Source organism: Mercenaria mercenaria, chromosome 2, assembly GCF_021730395.1.
Source record: "Mercenaria mercenaria strain notata chromosome 2, MADL_Memer_1, whole genome shotgun sequence".
NCBI classification, from domain to species: domain Eukaryota; kingdom Metazoa; phylum Mollusca; class Bivalvia; order Venerida; family Veneridae; genus Mercenaria; species Mercenaria mercenaria.
Window position 1 is genome coordinate 83,844,075 of NC_069362.1, and position 22,374 is coordinate 83,866,448.

General features: G+C 37.0%; 1 protein-coding gene across 5 annotated transcripts in view; it reads left to right on the plus strand.

Moving 5' to 3' along the window:
• The window catches only part of LOC123564441 (growth factor receptor-bound protein 2-like), a 54,777-nt gene that overhangs the window by 24,403 nt on the left and 8,000 nt on the right, over positions 1–22,374 (plus strand). For 2 of the 5 annotated variants that reach the window (XM_045358039.2, XM_045358038.2), the window contains exons 4-5: positions 7,083–7,251; positions 15,516–15,551. In XM_045358039.2, the coding sequence (XP_045213974.1) occupies positions 7,083–7,251; positions 15,516–15,551 (205 nt within the window). The remainder of the gene's footprint in view (positions 1–7,082; positions 7,252–15,515; positions 15,552–22,374) is intronic. The other 3 variants (XM_045358042.2, XM_045358041.2, XM_045358040.2) reach the window with 2 other exon arrangements.

Consider the following 22,374-nt stretch of genomic DNA (forward strand, 5'->3'; position numbering starts at 1 on the left):
AAAAGAAGTAGGCCACATCACATTAAAGGGAGGTAACGTCCACCAGTTTAGCTCAATAGGTCTAGCGTAGATCTACAGGTCGAGGGGTCTTGAGTTTGATCCCCGGGAGAAGCATATGCTCTTGATGACGATCGATAAAAGACACTTAGTCAAAAACCTTTTGCCCTACACATCTGATTCATGTGGGAAAGCTGGCAGTTACTTGCAGAGAACAGGTTACTACTGGTATGGAATCCAGAAAATCCAGTTACGTTAACTGCTTGCCATTACATAATTGAAATACTGTTGAAAATAGCACTAAACCCTAAGCAAACAAAGATTACAAAATATTATTTAACGATTTTGTTGTCAAGTAGAGCAATGTAGTAGAATGAATGATGAAATGTCAAAGAAGTTTTGCTGAATCACAACATTATCTTTTGAAAAAAAATTGCCCACTGTACATGACTGTTGACCATTAGTTTACACACTTGCCTTATGGAGACTGGCAGAACCTTGAGTATTGGTGAAGTTATATGAAGGAGATGCACATATATCACATAGTGTAACTGGAAAATATTGCAGCATGATTGCTTTAGTATACATTGGCTTTTACAGGCACACACCTTTGTACTGATTATAAAACTCATTTGTAGAGGCTTCTCTGTCTGGACCTTGAGTAGCTATATAAGTATTTCCCAGCTTTGGCATAGACAAAGTTACTTTGCTGTTCAGTATTGCCTCATATTGTCTTGCTTACTTCTACTTGTGGAAACCTTTTAAGGGTGGTCAGTGAGATCTGGGAGGTAGAATATTCTTTGTATGATTTATGTATTTATACCCCATGTTATCTAAAAAAAATGACCACAGCATTAAAAAGAAAAGAAAAAAAATCTACTTCCTGGTTAAAACTGTCTACCTCACCTACTATTGACCACCCTGCTTTTACTATCAGGTGCAAGCTAATTACTTGGAAATCATTAAAATTCATGGGCTAATTTTCATGGCTTTGTCAACTGCAAATTTAAATCTAGATGAATGAGGCTCAATGAGCAGATTTTCGTATGATTTTATATTTAGAATTTGAATTCTACAAATTCATGTCCTAAAAATACTATAAAATCATTAATATCCTTTGGGAATGAATTTTCATCCTAACAAACAAGTAAAATTCTCATTCATTTTATATTAAAAACTTGATTAGCTCATAATCCCATGAAACAACAGTTCAGGCCAATACTAGGAAATTTTCATGCCCATGAAATTAAAAGATATCACAGTACTAGTCAGTTTCCCGAAATTATTATGCTCATGAAATTAAATGATTTTACAGTGTAATCCATTCCCAATCTGTTTCAAGTGTAGAAAACTAATTTATTCTATTTTAAAAGAAAATTAATTTAAATTTGTTTGGACTTTTTAGACTTAAAGTTTCACATCTAAGTTATATCTCGTAAAAATTCCTTGGAGACATATTGTTTTTGGGCTGGGTGTCTGTATGTCTGTCCGTCACAGAATTGTTTATGCTTTTGTCTTATCTTCTACCTCCGTGATGGATTTTCAAAAACCTTTGCATAAAACGTTTGACATAATTAGACAAGATGCAGAACACAACCTTCATTTATGTCAGTTCAAGGAATGCACAGAGTGAATAAAGGTCAAGTAGGCAGTATTTCTTGTTTGTTTTGTATTTTTTGTACATTTGATGGATTTTCAGGTAATTTTGCATTAATGAATGCATGTTATAATCAGGTATTACATTGATCAGTTAATTTTTAGCTCACCTATCACGTAGGGTGAGCTTTTGTGATCGCCTTTCGTCCGTCCATTGGCTGTTCGTTCACAATTTCCTTGTGAACACGATAGAGACCACATTTTGTATTTGATTTTAATTAAACTTGCACACAGCTTGTATGGGCATGATATCTCGGTTCCTTTCGAAAACTGGCCAGATCCCATCATGGGTTCCAGAGTTATGACCCCTTATAGGGCCAGAATTTGCCATTTTTGGCTTGTGAACACGATAGAGACCAAATTTTGTGATTAGCTTTAATAAAACTTGCACACAAGTTGTATTGGCATAATATCTCGGTTCCTTTAGAAAACTGGCCAGATCCTGTCATGGGTTGCAGAGTTATGGCCCCTTAAAGGGCGAAAATTTGCTATTTTTGGCTTGTGAACAAGATAGAGACCACATTTTGCAATCAACTTGTATTGGCATTATATCTTGGTTCCTTTCGAAAACTGGCCAGATCCTATCATGGGTTGCAGAGTTATGGCCTTTTAAAGGGCCAAAACTTGCTATTTTGGCTTTTGCAGCCGTATAGAGACTTCATTTACGGTTTGATTAGATACAAACTGCAAAATATCTTCAACAACAATAAATCTTGGATTCCGTGATGATACTGTCAAATCCAGTCATAAGTTCCGGAGTTATGGTCCCTGATTTACCCCTGAAAGAGCCAAAATTTGTTCATTTTTACCTTGTGAACACAATAGAAGTGACATTTTATATTTGATTTTAACCACACTTACACACTACTTCAGTCACAATAAGATCTCGGTTCCTTTCGAAAACCGGCTAGATTCCATCATGGGTTCTAGAGTTGCTGCCCCTGAAAGGGGCAAAAAATTTTATTTTGGCCCTTCCAGCCATATAGAGGTTTCATTTATGCTTTGATTAAATACAAACTTGCACAGAATGATTATCTTGATGATCTCTAGGCCTGGATCCAAACTTGGTCATGTCGGGTCAAAAACTAGGTCATCGGGTCAGATCAAAGGAAAAGCTTGTTAACAACCTAGAGGCCAAATTTATGACCCTATCTTCTTGAAACTTGGTCAGTATGTTTATCTTGATGATTTCTAGGCCAAGTTTGAAACTTGGTCATATGGGGTCAGAAACTAGGTCATCAGGTCAAATCAACTCTTGTTCATTTGATGTGCATGAAACTTGGTCAGAATGTTTGTCTGCATGAAATATCGCATGAATTTTTATCTGGGTCATGTGGGGTCAAAAACTAGGTCACCAGGTCAAATCAAAAAATAAGCTTGTTAACACCCTAGGGGGCACATTTTTGATTCTATCTTCTTAAAATTTGGTCAGAATGTTTGTTATAATGAAGTCTTGGAAGTTTTGAAATCTGGGTCACGTGGGGTCAGAAACTAGGTCACTAGGTCAAATCATATGAAAAGTTTGTGTACACTATAGAGGCCACTTTTTTGCTCCAATCTTCCCGAAACTTTGTCAGAATGTTTGTTTTCATGAAATTTTGGACAAGTCCGCATCTAGGTCATGTGGGCTAAAAAACTAGGTAACTTGGTCAAATCAAAGAAAATGCTTCTTTACACTCAAGAGGCCACGTTTTTTATACCCCCACAAAACGAAGTTTGGGGGTGGGTATATAGGAGTGAGCTTGGCAGTCGGTTGGTCGGTCGGTCCTTTGGTTTTTGTGGTTTCCGGATGATAACTCCTGAAAGGCTTGACTGATTTAAATAATTTTTGGTACACAGGTGTAACATTAGAAACTACAGGCCAGATTCGAATTTGGGGTCATTAGGGCAAAGGTCAAGGTCACAGTGACCCTGAACAGTTAAACAGTTTCCAGATGATAACTTGAGAACACTTGGGTCTATGATTATATATTTTGGTACACGGTGTAACATCATGAAATACAGGTCAAGTTCGACTTTGGGGTCTGTAGGTCAGAGGTCAAGGTCACAGTGACTCTGAACAGTTAAACGGTTTCAAGATGATAACTTGAGAATGCTTGGGCCTAGGATCATAATTTTTGGTACACAGATGTAACATGATTAAATACAGGTCAAGTTCGACTTTGAGGTTAGTAGGTCAAAGGTCATGGTCACAGTGAATCGGAACAGTTAAAACGGTTTCAAGATGATTACTTGAGAACGCTTGGGTCTAGGATCTTAAATTTTTGTACACAGGTGTAACATGATTAAATACAGGTCATGTTCGACTTTGAGGTGAGTAGGTCAAAGGTCAAGGTCACAATAACACAAAACAATTAAACGGTTTCCGGATGATAACTTGAGAACCTTTGGGCCTAGGATCATGAAAATTGATAGCGGGATTGGTTATGACCAGCAGATGACCCCTAATGATTTTGAGGTCAGCAAGTCACAGGTGGAGGTCACAGTGACCCGGAACACTTAAAGGTGGATAATCAGATTTTGGCCATGTAACGGATTTGTTTGAAACTTTAGCATCTGATCATTTACACTCATTTATGTTCACTTAACACTTAATACAAATTATCACTGGAGGTATTTTTAAAATTTCATTTTCCTATCCTGGTTGCCCAACCAAGATAGAGTTATTTTATCATAAGTATAAATTTGATAAACATACTTTGCCTAAGGAAATGGATAAATATTAGACATAGTGTAATATATTTGTAAAATATTTGCATTAAAAATTATGTATTTAGATGGAATTCATTAGAAACGCAAGTTTGAAAAATTATTATTACCTCCCTTCGCCTATCTTGGTTGCGCAACCAAGATAGATTGGAAATAAATGAATTCAGAAGATACACACAGCTTTAAAACTTGCATTTTGGTTCAGATTGTTCAATAGTTGATATGTCTATCAAATGCAAATGTAAAACTAGACATTGTATCGAAATAGAAAGAAATACCCAACTTTTTATATACTTTCATATTAAAGGGGAGTAATTACAAAATTTTATAAAAATAATAAAATATACATTTCAAATAGGAATCTAACTCTATGTAATCGGTCTTTTTGTTCCTTAAATAATTCTCTACCAGAATATACAAAAAGTAAAAAATGTCATTAAATGTTGTTTAAATGTGATTGACTACCTTAAAAACGGTTTTAGGACAACAACTTCACAACGCTTGGGACTAGGAACACGAAATTTAATAGGGAGGTTGGTCATGACCAGCAGATGACCCATAATTATTTTGGGTTGCAAAGGGTCCAGCAGATGACCTCTATTGATTTTGAGGTCAGTAGGTCAAAGGTCAAGCAAGTTCAGCTTTGACATTGGCTTAGTTCTGTGACAAGGCCATATTGTGGGGTTATAATTCGTCACTCCTTTGACAACTCTAGTTGGTCCAATCTTAATGAAAATTGGCCAGAATATTTATCTCCATGAAATCACTAGGTAAAACATGTTTACACTGTTATGGTGTGTTACACAGGTGAGCGAACTAGGGCCATCTTGGCACTCTTGTTTTCTATTTAGATGAAATGATATGGAGATTCATCAGTTTTTAGTTCAGTTGAACCAAGGGTTCATTGTGAGCTATCGGTATAGGTGGATGGTCTGGCATCCATTGTCAGCATTTCTACCAAAATATCTTCTCTGAAACTATTAATCAGAATTTCACCAAACTATGTCTGTAGCATCATTGAAAGGGGTCGCTAAAGCTAAAGATAGAAAAACTTTTAAACAACTTCTTCTCATGAACCATGTGATTGGTCAACAAACTTGGTCTGTAGCATCATTGTAAGGACTTCTCTTAAATTTGTTCAAACGCGGAAACTTGGTCCTTGGTTCTTTTAGGGGTTGCTAGAGCTAAAATTACCGTAGATATACTTTCACACAACTTACCTTCACACAACTTTTTTTCATGAACCGTTTGATGGATCCTCATCGAATTTGGTCAGTTGCATCATTGTAAGGTCATCTCTCAGTTTTAAGCTCACCTGAGCACAAAGTTCTATTGCGATCACTCATCATCTGGTTAATAGCATGATTGTTAATGGTCAGTAAATGACCCCTATTGTTTTTGGGGTCATTTAGTCATAGGTCAAGATCAAAGATGTCTTTTTGATTTTTCACAGATTTTGCAGATGTCTGTCGGTCGGTTGGTCTGTCGGTCGGTATGTAGACCAATCCGTTTCCTGATGATAACTCAAGAAGGCTTAGGCCTAGGATCATGAAAGTTGGTACAGAGGTTGGTCATGAGCAGCAGATGACCCCTATTGATATTGAGATTAGTTGGTCACAGGTCAAGGTCACAGTGACCCGGAACAGTTAAACGGTTTCTGAATGATAAATCAAGAATGCTTGGGCCTAGGATCATGAAAGTTTATAGTGAGGTTGATCATGAACAGGAGATGACTCCAATTGATTTTGAGGTCAATAGGTCAAAGGTCAAGGTCACAGTGACCTAGAACATTTAAATGTTTTTCGGATGGTAACTGAAGAACGCTTTGGCATAGGAACATGAAAGTTGATAGGGAGGTTGTTCATAACCAGCAGATGAGTAGGTCAAAGATCAAGGTCACAGTGCCCCAGAATAGTTTAACTGTTTCTGGACAATAACTTGAGAACGCTTAGGCCTAGGAACATAAAATTTGATAGTGAGGTTGGTCATGACTGGCAGATGACCCCTATTGATTCTGAGGTCAGTAGATCAAAGGTCAAAGTCACAGTGACCCGGGAGAGTTAAACTGTTTCCATACGATAACTTGGGAATGCTTGTGCCTAGGATCACGAAACTTTATAGGGAAGTTGATCATGATCAGCAGATGACTCTTATTGATTTTGAGGTCAGTAGGTCAGAGGTCAAGGTCACAGGGACTTAGAATAGTTAAACGGTTTCCGGATGATATCTCAAGAACACTTGGGCCTAGGATCTTGAAACTTAATAGGGAGGCTGATCATGACCAGCAGACGACGCTATTGATTTTGAGGTCAAAGGTCAAGTCACATTGGCCCAGTACAGTAGAACTTTTGTGTGCAGTGACCAAATAATTTCTGTTTCTTGTGCATTTACTGAATGCATCAAGGGGGGCATTTCGTGTTCTGCGAGCTCTTGTCTCTTGATTATCTGTCCATCCATCCATCTATCTGGCCATCAGCTGGAAATGGTGGGTTCTGCCCTAACTTAAGAAGTAGAGTACAAGAGATTTTTTCATGAAAACTTAATTGTTATTATTTATAATAAGGTATATAATAATTATATTACTGACGGCTCTAGTTTGATGTTAAACTGATTAGCCAAAGAATAAATTATTCACATTGTTTACTCAAGTCCAGTTGAATCAAATTAAGATATTGTAAACAAATTTAACAGTTTGGATAAATGACTGCTTATTCTTTCAGATTTAATGATAGTGTTCAACATTTTAAAATTCTCCGTGATGGAGCTGGTAAATATTTTCTGTGGATTGTAAAGTTTGATTCTATACATGAGCTGATAGACTATCATCGGAAATCTTCAGTCAGCCGTTCACAGACTATAAATCTGCGAGACATGAGAGCATTTGGCCAGGTAAGCATATTTTCTGCTGTACATTGTAAACTTCCTTGTGTTGTGTTCATCAGCATTATAAGTCTGAAATTAGATTTTGACTTAACAACGCAGTTTATTCTTTACACTACATTCATTTCTCTCCAATGATAAGAGACATTAATTTAGTTGTTTCTGACTGTTCGTCCATCTGTAACTATGTCATAAAGGTTGGTGTGGATGTCGGAACATAGCTGGTTTGTTTTTGCTTAAAGACAAGAAGGGTATTAATCTTATTGATGCGTTTTAGGAAAACAAGGCAGAATAAGTACCTGAATAGCTATTTTGTGAGTAGGAGTATCAGGTCTCATACATCTTTTTAAAAGCAGCCACAAGTAACGCTCATTTCATGTGAGGTCTTATATAATTTATTAATTAAGTACATTACTACGAGTATGATAGTAAGAATGTCCTTTGATCGATAGTTTGGCTGCTGAGGTAAAGAAGCCAAGTTTGTCAAGCAATGAAATAACATCTTTTTCAGTTTTTTAAAACAGTTTAATGTTTAACTCTCAATCTGAAAGAAAAAGTTTTTGATATAAAATTTGTTTTAAGATATGTAGTACTAATTGGAAAGATTTTTTTTGTTCTTAGTGTTGCATCAAGAAATGCCATAGAATACGAAATAATTTGATAAAGTCTCAACATATTGCTGTGCCACTTAAATCAACATAAGTACCCTGTTTAACTTGAATGTTTGAGGAATAAGTATGGCTATTGCATTCAGTCATGTGTCGGCGGCTGTGCTTGTTAAAGTTTTTATGCCCCCTAAGGGAGGCATATAGTTTTTGAACAGTCTGTCGGTCTGTCAGTCTGTCTGTCCGCAATTTTCGTGTCCAGTCCATATCTTTGTCATCGATGGATGGATTTTCAAATAACTTGGCATGAATGTGTACCACAGTAATACAACGTGTCACGCGCAAGACCCAGGTCCGTAGCTCAAAGGTCAAGGTCACACTTAGACGTTAAAGGTCATATTTCATGATAGTGCATTGATGGGCGTATCCGGTCAATATCTTTGTCATTCATGCATGGATTTTAAAATTATTGGGCATGAATGTGTACCACAGTAAGACTATGTGTCGCGCGCAAGACCCAGGTCCGTAGGTCAAAGGTCCTAAACTCTAACATCGGCTATAACTATTCATTCAAAGTGCCATCGGGGCATGTGTCATCCTATGGAGACAGCTCTTGTTTATTTAAGAGATTCAGCTGAAACTTGTTGTACTTACTCATAGTGACACTGTACATTTAGTGTGACAAGTTGTGTAACTAAATGCAATATTTCCAAAATTATGCCGCTTTTTATGCCCCCGAAGGGAGGCATATAGTTTTTGAACCGTCTGTCGGTCTGTCAGTCTGTCCGCAATTTTCGTGTCCGGTCCATATCTTTGTCATCGATGGATGGATTTTCAAATAACTTGGCATGAATGTGTACCACAGTAAGACGACGTGTCGCGCGCATAACCCAGGTCCGTAGCTCAAAGGTCAAGGTCACACTTAGACATTAAAGGATAGTGCATTGATGGGCGTGTCCGGTCCATATCTTTGTCATCGATGGATGGATTTTCAAATAACTTGCCATGAATGTGTACCACAGTAAGACGACGTGTCGCGTGCAAGACCCAGGTCCGTAGCTCAAAGGTCAAGGTCACACTTAGACTTTAAAGGATAGTGCATTGATGGGCGTGTCCGGTCCATATCTTTGTCATCCATGGATGGATTTTCAAATAACTTGGCATGAATGTGTACCACAGTAAGACGACGTGTCGCGCGCAAGACCCAGGTCCGTAGCTCAAAGGTCAAGGTCACACTTAGACGTTAAAGGATAGTGCATTGATGGGCGTGTCCGGTCCATATCTTTGTCATCCATGGATGGATTTTCAAATAACTTGGCATGAATGTGTACCACAGTAAGACGACTTGTCATGCGCAAGACCCAGGTCCGTAGCTCAAAGGTCAAGGTCACACTTAGACGTTAAAGGTCATTTTTCATGATAGTGCATTGATGGGCGTGTCCGGTCCATATCTTTGTCATTTATGCATGGATTTTAAAATAACTACGCATGAATGTGTGACACAGTAAGATGACATGTCGCGCGCAAGACCCAGCTCCGTAGGTCAAAGGTCCTAAACTCTAACATCGGCCATAACTATTCATTCAAAGTGCCATCGGGGGCATGTGTCATCCTATGGAGACAGCTCTTGTTAACTTAGAAATTTTGATTCAAGTTTTTGTTAAGTCCAAAATCTTCTTCATTACTTGAGATATTTATTTGAAATTTGCTGCACTTGCTCTTAGAGACAGTGTACATTAGTGTGACAAGACATGTAACTCTACATGCAGTATTTCCAGCGTTATGTCCCTCTTAAACTTAGAAATTTTGGTAAATGTTTTTATTAAGTCCAGTATCTTGTTCATTACTAAGATCTTCAGTTAAAACTTGCTGTACTTGCTCATAGCGACAGTGTACATTAGTGTGACAAGATGTGTAATCTGCAATGTCTGCAGAATTATGCCCCTTTTTAGCTCACCTGAGCAATGCTCAGGTGAGTTTTTCTGATCGCTCGATGTCCGGCGTCCGTCGTCTGTCGTCCGTCGTCTGTCAACATTTAGCTTGTGTATGCGATAGAGGCTGTATTTTTCAATTAATCTTCATGAATATTGGTCAGAATGATAACCTTGATGAAATCTAGGCCGAGTTCGAAAATGGGTCATCTGGGGTCAAAAACTAGGTCACTAGGTCAAATCAAAGAAAAACCTTTTGTATGCGATAGAGGCTGTATTTTTCAATTGATCTTCATGAATTTTGATCAGAATGATTGCCTTGATGAAATCTAGGCCAAGTTCAAAAATGGGTCATCTCGGGTCAAAAACTAGGTCACTAGGTCAAATCAAAGAAAAACCTTGTATATGCGATAGAGGCGGTATTTTTCAATTGATCTTCATGAATTTTTGTCAGAATGATTACCTTGATGAAATCTAGGCGGAGTTCGAAAATGGGTCATCTGGGGTCAAAAACGAGGTCACTAGGTCATATCACGTAAAAACCTTGTGTATGCGATAGAGACTGTATTTTTCAATTGATCTTCATGAATTTTGGTCAGAATGATACCCTTGATGAAATTTAGACCAAGTTCGAAAATCGGTCATCTGGGGTCAAAAACTAGGTCACTAGGTCAAATCAAAGAAAAACCTCGTGTATGCAATAGAGGCGGTATTTTTCAACTGATCTTCATGAAATTTAGCCAGAATGATTACCTTGATAAAATCTAGGCCGAGTTCGAAAATGGGTCATCTGGGGTCAAAAACTAGGTCACTAGGTCAAATCGAAGAAAAACATTGTGTATGCAATAGAGGATGTATTTTTCAACTGATCTTCATGAAATTTGGTCCATGTGATTGCATTGATGAAATCTAGGCCGATTTTGAATATGGGTTATCTGAGGTCAAAAACTAGGTCACTAGGTCAAATTAAAGAAAAATCTTGTGTATGCGATACAGACTGTTTTTTTTCAATTGATTTTTATGAAATTCGGTCAGGTTGATTGCCTTAATGAAATCTAGGTCGAGTTCGAAAATGGGTCATCTGAGGTCAAAAACTAGGTCACTAGGTCAAATCGAAGAAAAACCTTGTGTATGCAATAGAGGCAGTATTTTTCAACTGATCTTCATGAAATTTAGCCAGAATGATTACCTTGATAAAATCTAGGCCGAGTTCGAAAATGGGTCATCTGGGGTCAAAAACTAGGTCACTAGGTCAAATTGAAGAAAAACATTGTGTATGCAATAGAGGATGTATTTTTCAATTGATCTTCATGAAATTTGGTCCGTGTGATTGCGTTGATGAAATCTACGCTGATTTTGAATATGGGTTATCTGAGGTCAAAAAATAGGTCACTAGGTCAAATTAAAGAAAAATCTTGTGTATGCGATAGAGACTGTTTTTTTCAATTGATTTTTAGCTCGACTATTCGAAGAATAGTCTAGCTATTCTACTCACCCTGGCGTCGGCGTCGGCGTCACACCTTGGTTAAGTTTTTGCATGCAAGTACATACAGCCATCAGTGAAAGGCATATAGCTTTGAAACTTATTTCTTCTTTTTCTAGGTCAATTACCAACCTCTCTGGGTCAAGTCCCATAACTCTGACATGTATTTTGAGCAAATTATGCCCCCTTTTGGACTTAGAAAATTTTGGTTAAAGTTTTACATGCAAGTTACTATCTCCAAAACTAATGCAGATATTGATTTGAAACTTCACATGTGTCTTCGGGGTTATAAAACTAGTTGATAGCAGCAAGTCCCATAACTCTGACTTTCATTTTGGCCAAATTATGCCCCCTTTTGGACTTAGAAAATTCTGGTTAAAGTTTTGCGTGCAAGTACATACAACTATTTCTAAAAGGCATATAGATTTAAAACTTATTTTTTCTTTTTCTAGATCAATTACCAACCTCACTGGGTCAAGTCCCATAACTCTGACATGTTATTTGAGCAAATTATGCCCCCTTTTAGACTTAGAAAATTTTGGTTAAAGTTTTACATGCAAGTTACTATCTCCAAAACTAATGCAGATATTGATTTGAAACTTCACATGTGTCTTCGGGGTTATAAAACTAGTTGATAGCAGCAAGTCCCATAACTCTGACTTTCATTTTGGCCAAATTATGCCCCCTTTTGGACTTAGAAAATTCTGGTTAAAGTTTTGCGTGCAAGTACATACAACTATTTCTAAAAGGCATATAGATTTAAAACTTATTTTTTCTTTTTCTAGATCAATTACCAACCTCACTGGGTCAAGTCCCATAACTCTGACATGTTTTTTGAGCAAATTATGCCCCTTTTAGACTTAGAAAATTTTGGTTAAAGTTTTACATGCAAGTTATTATCTCCAAAAATAATGCAGATATTGATTTGAAACTTCACATGTGTCTTCGGGGTTATAAAACTAGTTGATAGGATCAAGTCCCATAACTCTGACTTTCATTTTGGCCAAATTATGCCCCCTTTTGGACTTAGAAAATTCTGGTTGAAGTTTTGCGTGCAAGTACATACAGCTATTACTAAAAGGCATATAGATTTGAAACTTATTTTTTCTTTTTCTAGATCAATTACTAACCTCACTGGATCAAGTCCCAAAACTCTGGCATGTATTTTGGGCAAATTATGCCCCCTTTTGGACTTTGAAAATTCTGGTTAAAGTTTTACATGCAAGTTACTATCTCCAAAACTAATGCAGATATTGAATTGAAACTTCTCATGTGCCTTCGGGGTTATAAAACTAGTTGATAGCAGCAAGTCCCATAACTGATATGCATTTTGGTCAAATTATTCCCCCTTTTGAACTTAAAACTCTTTTGATATTTAACTTTTTTGGGTAATATTTTCCTGCTTCTGGGTCAATATTTCGAATAGTCGAGCTTGGCTGTCTTACGGACAGCTCTTGTTATGAAATTCGGTCAGGTTGATTGCCTTAATGAAATCTAGGTCGAATTTGAATATGGGTCATCTGAGGTCAAAAACTAGGTCACTTGGTCAAACCAAAGAAAAAACTTCTGTATGTGATAGAGGCTGTATTTTTCAGTTGATCTTCATGAATTTTGGTCAGAATGATTGCCTTGATAAAATCTAGGTCGAGTTTGAACATGGGTCATCTAGGGTCAAAAACTAGGTCATATCTAAGAAAATGCTTGTTTTATCGCAAGAGACCAATTTTTTGGTCCAATCTTAATGAAAATTGGTCAGAATATTTGTTTCCATGAAATCAATAGGTCAAACATGTTTTACACTGTTACGGAGTGTTTCTTAGGTGAGCGACCTAGGGCCATCTTGGCCCTCTTGTTAACTTAGAAATTTTGGTTAAAGTTTTTGTGAAGTGCAATATCTTCTTCATTATGTAAGATATTCACTCAGAGTGGCAATGTACATTAGTTTCACAAAGATGTGCAACTCTAACTGCAGTTTTTCTAGATCCTTTTAAACTTGGGAATCTTTGTTTAAGTTTCTCAAAGAGTACATTGCCATGTTTCAAACCATTGTAGATACCATGTTAAAACTTATCACACATCTTTTAGGAAATAACAGAAGGTTACGGTATCATAACTCGTACATGAATTTGAACATGCACCTATTCATAGATGGAAAATCCAAATTTTTCTGACAAGCCTTTGAATAGTTGAGTGTGCTATCATGAGACAGATCTTGTTTGATATGAAGCATGTTTCTATGCCAGGAGAATGGTATAGTCATTTAGGCAAACCGGCTGAGCCTTATTTTCATTTGATAAAAAAGTTTGTTCTGTTACGGACAACAATCTACTGAAAAATTGTTGAAAAAGACGTTAAACCCGAACACACACACACACTTGAAACAAGTATTTTTGAACACCAGTCAGTTGGTTTGAGAGGATTCGGAGAGAAGTGCATTTTTAGCTCAACTGTTCATAGAATAGTAGAGCTATTGGACTCGCCCATGCGTCGGCGTCCGCGTCCGCGTCGGCGTCCGCGTCCCGATTTGGTTAAGTTTTGTATGTAAGCTGGTATCTCAGCAACCACATGTAGGAATGGATTGAAACTTCACACACTTATTCACTGTGATAAACTGACTTACATTGCACAGGTCCCATAACTCTATTTTGCTTTTTTACAAAATTATGCCCCTTTTTTGACTTAGAAATTTTTGGTTAAAGTTTTGTATGTAAGCTGGTATCTCAGTTACCACTTGTGGGAATGGATTGAAACTTCACACACTTATTCACTGTGATAAACTGACTTACATTGCACAGGTCCATAACTCTATTTTGCTTTTTTACAAAATTATGCCCCTTTTTCGACTTAGAATTTTTTGGTTAAGGTTATGTATGTAAGCTGGTATCTCAGTATCCACTAATGGGAAAGGATTGAAACTTCACACACTTGTTCACTGTCATGATATGACATGCAGTGCAAAGGGTCAATAACTCAACTTTGCATTTTACAAAATTATGCACCTTTTTAAACTTAGGAGTTTTGGGTTAAATTCTTATATGTAAGCTGGTATCTCAGTACCCTGTAATGGGAATGGATTGAAACTTCACACACTTGTCCACTGTCATGAGCTGATAAGCACTATGCAGGTTCCATAACCCTATTTTGCTTTTTTTAAATTATGCCCCTTTTTCGACTTTCGTATTCATTTAATCGACAAGGCTGTTGAATAGTCGAGCGTTGCTGTCCTCCGACAGCTCTTGTTTTGCATCTTAAGAGAATGTATTAAAACCTAAGGTCTTCTTTAATATCTTAGAGAACATGTCTAGAACATGTCTAACATTTTGCATTAAGAAATTAACAGTTAAAGGAAGAAAGTGCTGTTTGCTGCATAGACTGTTGTTTATGTTAAAATGCTTGCTAGGTAGTTTTTCTAGCTTTTGTATTTGTAGGGTTTTTAAGCTTAGATAAAGATGGAAGATGTTTTCATAAAGTATTGTTTATTTATTTGAGTTGTTAAAAAATAATTGGATATGTTCATTTTGGCACAATTTTAGAAACTTCCCAAAATAAAACTTTTAATTCTGGTGAATGATAATTTGAGCCGTACCATGAGAAAACCAACATAGTGCATTTGCAACCAGCATGGATCCAGACCAGCCTGCGCATCCACACAGTCTGGACAGGATCCATGCTGTTCGCTAATGGTTTCTCTAATTGCAATAGGATTTAAATGCGAACAGCATGGATCCTGACCAGACTGCGCAGATGCGCAGGCTGGTCTGGATCCATACTGGTCGCAATTGCACTATGTTGGTTTTCTCATGGTGCGGCTCATTTGAAGAAAGAAAGAAGAAAACAGTAACCAGAAAAGCACTATGCATGTTTGCTGTATTGGTTAAGGTTAATTAGTGTTTTGCAGTATGGGTTAACTTTGAATAGCACTTCACAATGCTTTTAAAAGTGTTTCACAGTGCGGGTTAACTTTGAAAAGTGTTTCACAACAGATAATTGTTGTGCAGGATGGTCAATTTTGACTCTGTTACACACAAATGCATGCATGCTAAAAACTTGTGGTCAAAATAGTTTAGATGCCATCAGGGTTGCTTGAAACAAAGCAGAATTGTTAAAAATAACAGTGTCTTGTATGGAAGTGTATTGTCAGTGATTATTTTGAATGAGTATGCCATATTTACTGTAAGAGTACATGCATGCATGATTGTTGAATGATTTTACTTAATTTAACACACCATACTTACAATGTTGAATTACCTTCAGCAACAGCAACAAGTACAACAAACAGAAGAATTTGTGGTAATTATTTTTCCTTAATTTAAATTAATATATTCTTAAATGTTTTCATGCATTTCACTGTTCAATTTGGTAGTAAACAATACTAACTGTTTTCACAAGGTAAATGGAACTGTCTTTGAAGAGCACCCTGTAACATCTGTTATTCAAGAGCACCCTGTAACATTATATAAATATCATATGGCAACGTGTGTGACATTGATATTGTCAACCCGAGGGCAGAATGTCACCCGAGACGAAAGCCGAGTGGTGACATTCTGTTTCGAGGGTTGACAATATCAATGTCACACACGCTGCCATATGATATTTATTTTATTATACCGAACAAAATTAAGTACATAAAAAAGTAAAAAAAAAAGTTTTTAATTGTTTTAATTCAATTGTTTTAATTTTTGTCTGAATCGTCTGTTTACACATTAAACAGTGACGTCACTACTATATGTGTACAAGGGAGGCAATCATTTCATGATTTGGCTGAAAACATTGAAGCAGTTATTTGCCCTTATATGACATTCAAAATATCAGCGCGGTCACATGACCTGACAGTCACTTTCGCTCGGTCACGTGGCAAAAAGTTTGAAAATGTGTTTGATAGTCATAATATCTCTTTTATGGGTAATGGGATTTTATCATTGTAGACAAAAGTGAGGTATAATAACTGTTATTCACGTATATTTCTTCTGCTGGAATCATTGTTTTTATTCTGCTGCCATAAGAAATTGGGGCGGGGGGCATAAGGTGTTGCCCCTACCTGTGTGTGTGTGTGCACAAAATCATGTCCAACTGTTAACTGTGTTTTCATTGTTGGACTGTTAAGATATCTTGTCACATGCAAACACCATAAGACAACATGCCATGTGCAACAACTAGTCTGATAGCTCAAAGGTCAAGGTCACTGTTAAGAGTCAAAGATTTGTATGTTTGTGTTTGCACAAAATCTTGTCCTGCCCGTAAGTCATTTTTCTTGTCTGTTTTGTAACATTTTTATGCAGGCATGGATATTCAAATAACTTGGCACAAACATTAACCACAACAAGATTTATTTAATAGACCCATACCCCTACCTTAAAAGTCAAGGTCTCGCTTTGAAGTAAAGCAGTTACAAAATGGATATTCAAGTAACCGCACATAAAAACTGAACATAACTAGTTGATGTGTTGTGGATTAGACCTATTGATAGAACCCACACTAGAAGATCAAGGTCATCCCTTAGAAATCAAGATTTTACCTCTTTACCTTTTGTATGAACCAATGAATATTCATATTACTCGGCACAAACATTAACATTACTAGTTATGTGCTATGTGTTTAGAGCTAAACCCTAGTTCAAAGGTCAAGGTCATGCTTAGAGATCAAAGACTTTAATCATGTCTCAGGCATATTGATATGGTGCTGTCCGTCAGTCTGTCTGTCACAAAGTTTGTCCATAAATTGCTTGACACAAATATACACTCAGTCATGATGTGCAAGACTTAGACCCTAAAATCAAAGGTCAAGGTCACACAGATTAAACTTCTATATTTTAAATCTTTATTAAAGCTCACCATATTTAGACTATGTAATTTCAAATCATTCAAACATGAAATAAGAATTTCTTTTCCAGGCTATATAACTAGTGTACATGTTCTCTTTCCAAATTGCTGTTACATGCCTGTGTCCTAACATCACAAGGCAGGGGTAGCTGTGACTAGTGAACACCTTTCTAGTTTAAATATCGATTTTAAACTGATTTCATATATATTTTCCTTAACTGATCCTCTACCAAAATCTTTCAACCCAGCTGTGATGCATGAACCTTCATCAAGTTTATTCAAGTAGTTCCGCTTGATTGCACTGAAGGAGCTGCAAGACTAAAGAATTGAAAAACCTTTAAACATTCAACTGCTTCTGACCCACTTGATGAATATTCACTAAACTTGGACAGAGAAAGGTCACAGTTACACCTTCATGACCCTTTTGTTTTGTACATGTAGGTCAAAAGCTAGGAGGCACACCTGCTTAGCTAAATAGGGAAAGCGCAGATCTGCAGAATGTTGAGAGCGCAGATCTGCAGAATGTTGGGTCGTGAACTTGATCCATGAGAGAGGTATTTGTCTTCTTTGATGATTTGATAAAAGGCATTGTGTCTGAAATCATTCGTCATCCACCTCTGTTTCATGTGGGGAAGTTGGCAGTTACTTGCAAAGAACAGGTTTGTACTGGTACAGAATCGAGGAACACTGGTTAGGTTAATAGCCTACCGTTACATAACTGAAATACTGTTGAAAAGAGGTGCTAAATCAAAACAAATGACAGCTAGGTCTGTTCGTAGTCTTTGAAAGGAGAACTGAGGTTTTGGGCTCTGAATGTTGGATGTTAGCCTTACTGGCAGTTCATTTACCACAGTACGTATTAGCTTTATCAGGAAGTGCACTCTAGAGTACTTCAAATTAGCTTTAAGCTTTCAAATGAATTCAGTAATTGTCTGAATGCTTTATAAGCTCTAATAGGGCAATGAAATAATGTATGATGCAGACAATAGAAGAAAACAAGGGATTGGGATCTCTGATTTTTAGCTCATCTGATTTTTTGAAAAAAAAATGATGAGTTATTGTCATCACTTGAGCAGTTGTCGGCGTCGGCGTTGCCTGGTTAAGTTTTATGTTTAGGTCAGCTTTTCTCCTAAACTATCAAAGCTATTGCTTTGAAACTTGGAATACTTGTTCACCATCATAAGTTGACCCTGTATAGCAAGAAACATAACTCCATCTTGCTTTTTGCAAGATTTATGGCCCCTTTTGTACTTAGAAAATATCAGATTTCTTGGTTAAGTTTTATGTTTAGGTCAACTTTTCTCCTAAACTATCAAAGCTATTGCTTTGAAACTTGGAATACTTGTTCACCATCATAAGCAGACCCTGTACATCAAGAAACATAACTCCATCTTGCTTTTTGCAAGATTTATTGCCCCTTTTGGACTTAGAAAATAAGTTTTCTTGGTTAAGTTTTATGTTTAGGTCAGCTTTTATCCTAAACTATCAAAGCTATTGCTTTAAAACTTGCAACACTTGTTCACCATCATAAGTTGACCCTGTACAGCAAGAAACATAACTCCATCCTGCTTTTTGCAAGATTTATGGCCCCTTTTGGACTTAGAAAATATCAGATTTCTTGGTTAAGTTTTATGTTTAGGTCAACTTTTTCTCTTAAACTATCAAAGCTATTGCTTTGAAACTTGCAACACTTGTTGACCATCATAAGCTGACCCTGTACAGCAAGCAACATAACTCCATCCTGCTTTTTGCAATAATTATTGCCCCTTTTGGACTTAGAAAATAATTTTCTTGGTTGAGTATTATGTTTAAGTCAACTTTTCTCATAAACTGTCAAAGCTATTGCTTTAAAACTTGCAACAGTTTTTCAACATCATAAGTGGACACTGAACATCAAGAAACATAACTCTATCCTGCTTTTTGCAAGAATGATGGCCCTTTTTAGACTTAGAAAATCATGGGTAGGACAATATTTCTATTACACAAAAAAAATCAGATGAGCGTCAGCACCCGCAAGGCGGTGCTCTTGTTTCTTTAGCACTAAGGGACCACTTTGCTGTTTTATTGACTGTCAGCTCATTAAATAAACATTAAATAAACAACTAGAAATTTGTGCTGTATAAGTTTGTTCTTACTCAACCGATACTTTTATGTTGTTGTATGCTTCTAATACTTTTCATTAACATTGTGTTATAATGTTGTTTGTGTAAGTAATAATGTTAACCAGGGGCAGGAAACTTATTATTTGTGAAATGTTTATGTTTGAGAATTGTTGGAATTTTTACTGCTAACTGGATTCTTGTAGAATTTTCCAAGCTTTACACTTGAATGGCAAACATCATTATGAATGTATCAGAATAGTCTCCTTGAATCTTGCTTCAGCTACCACTACTTATTGTGTTATGTTAATTACATGTATGTGTCTGCTTTTGTTATTGAAATGTTGTTTTCTTTAAAAGATAACATTTTCAATAGTTAAGTTGCATGTACAGTAAAACCTGCTTTAGTGGTCACCTCTATTAAGCAGCCAACCTGTCTTAAGCAGCCAGTGTCTCATTTCCAAAAATGGTCATTCATTCTATAAATTACCTGCATGAAGCAGCCACCTGCTGTAAGCAACTACTTTCCCACTCCTTTGACTGGCTGCTTAAGACAGGTTTTACTGTAGTTATGTGCTCTTAAGTTTCAAACAATATTACTTATGCCTCCCTTTGTAGAAGATAGGGGCTGGTAAGCAACTACTTTCCCACTCCTTTGACTGGCTGCTTAAGACAGGTTTTACTGTAGTTATGTGCTCTTAAGTTACAAACAATATTACTTAAGCCTCCCTTTGTAGAAGATAGGGGATACTATTATACTCGTGTTGCTTGGTGTGGCCCATCTGCTCATCCATAGTCCAGCCTGTCCGCTTAGCTCAGTTGGGAGAGCGCAGATCTATGGATCGTGGGGTCGTCAGTTTGATCCGCTGGTGAGACGTTGGTATGGTTTGTTTTGATGTATATTGGGACAGTGGTATACGTTATTGTAAGGAGTTTATATACAGTATACTGTAATATAATTTAAGTTTGTTTGCATAAACTAATTGTACCCCCCGACAACAAAGTTGTAAGGGAGGGTATACTGGTTTCAGGTTGTCTGTCTGTCTGTCTGGCCATCTGGTCGTCTGTCCGTAGACGCAATCTTGTGCGCACCATCTCTCCTTATCCCCTTGACAGAATTTAATGGAACTTCACACAAGTGATCAGTACCAACAGTAGTTGTGCATGGGGCATGTTAGGTTCTTTTAGAAAAAAAATTTGCAGAGTTATAGGACTTTGTTTCTTGTTAACATACTATGTACATACAGTCTGCATATGCAATCTTGTGCGTGCCTAATCTACCAAACCCTTACAAACAATTTAATGAAACTTCACACAAGTGATCAGAACCAGCCCTAGTTGTTTTTTTGTTACTATACTATATACATAGACACAATCTTGTGCGCACCATCTCTCCTCATCCCCTTGACACAGTTTAATGAAACTTCACAGAAGTGATCAGTAACAACAGTAGTTGTGCATGGGGCATGTTAGGTTCTTTCAGCGACAAAAATTGCAGAGTTATGGGACTTTGTTTCTTGTTAACATACTATGTACATACAGTCTGCATATGCAATCTTGTGCGTGCCTAATCTACCAAACCCTTACAAACAATTTAATGAAACTTCACACAAGTGATCAGAACCAGCCCTAGTTGTGCATGGTTCATGTTACATTCTTTTAGATAAATATTCTGCATAGTTATGGGACTTTATTTTTTGTTACTATACTGTATACATACAGTCTATATACATACAGTCCACATAATTATGCAATCTTGTGTGCGTCAAATTGCAATGTACTGTGTCAGTGCATGAGGGGGGTACATTCATCACCTTTAGTGATGGCTCTAGTTTGGTGTAGGCAAACAATGTAATTTTATTGTGATATCAACTTTTAAAGATAAAATTGATGGGTATATTTATTTGTTGGGATAAAAAGATTTATTACAAAATCTGCAAAAATTAATTCCTAGTGTTACCTAATCATAGTAATCATTCTGATTGATGGATACAGATTTCCTGCTGGAATGCCTTTTGGTGTTCTGTTACACTACAGACCTAAATTTCTGAAATGATACTTCTGTAATTTTATTATACCCCCACAAAACGAAGTTTGGGGGAGTATATAGGAGTGAGCTTGGCGGTCGGTCGGTCCGTTGGTTTTGCATGGTTCCGGATGATAACTCAAGAAAGGATTGACCAATTGAAATAATTTTTAGTACACAGGTGTAACATCAGAAAATACAGGTCAAGTTCCAATTTGGGGTCAGTAGGTCAAAGGTCAAGGTCACAGTGACACTGAACAGTTAAACGGTTTCCGGATGATAACTTGAGAACGCTTGGGCCAAGGATCATAAATTTTAGTACACAGGTGTAACATCATGAAATACAGGTCAAATTCTACTTTGAGATCAGTAGGTCAAAGGTCAAGGTCACAGGGACTTGGAACATTTAAACGGTTTCCGGATGATAACTTAAGAATGCTTGGGCCTAGGATCATGAAAATTGATAGGGAGGTTGGTTATGACTAGCAGATGACCCTTAATGATTTTGAGGTCAGTAGGTCACAGGTCAAGGTGACAGTGACCCGGAACATTTAAACAGTTTTCGGACAATAACTTGAGAATGCTTGGGACTAGGATCAGGAAACTTTATCTGGAGGTTGGTCATGTCAAGCAGATGACCCATATTGATTTTGAGTTCCAAAGGTCAAAGGTCATTTAAACCTTTTACGGACAATAACTTGAGAACGCTTGGGTGGAGGATCATGAAACTTCATAGGGAGGTTGATCATGACTAGCAGATGACCTCTGTTGATTTTGTGGTCAGTAGGTCAAAGGTCAAGCAAGTTCGGCTTTGACATTGGCTTAGTTCTGTGACAAGGCCATATTGTGGGGGTATAATTTGTCACTCTTGTGACAACTCTAGTTTTATTTGTTTTTACTGCCATTTAACTTCTGCTACAAAAGCAATGTTATTGACTAACTAGCGATGATTACTAATATGCTTTTGCTTGTTTGAAGTGCAAAAATTGTCAATAATATGCCTAATTTACATCCCTGTTTATTCAGTTTTTACAACTTCCCTCTTTGTAAACGACAACTTTGGGTAGTTCAGCATTTAGTTTCCAGTCTACCTTTTAGTGCCCAAATGGTGTTTCACTGAGGGGGACTTATGGTTTGCACACAGCCCCAGCTTCCCAGAAATATGTTCA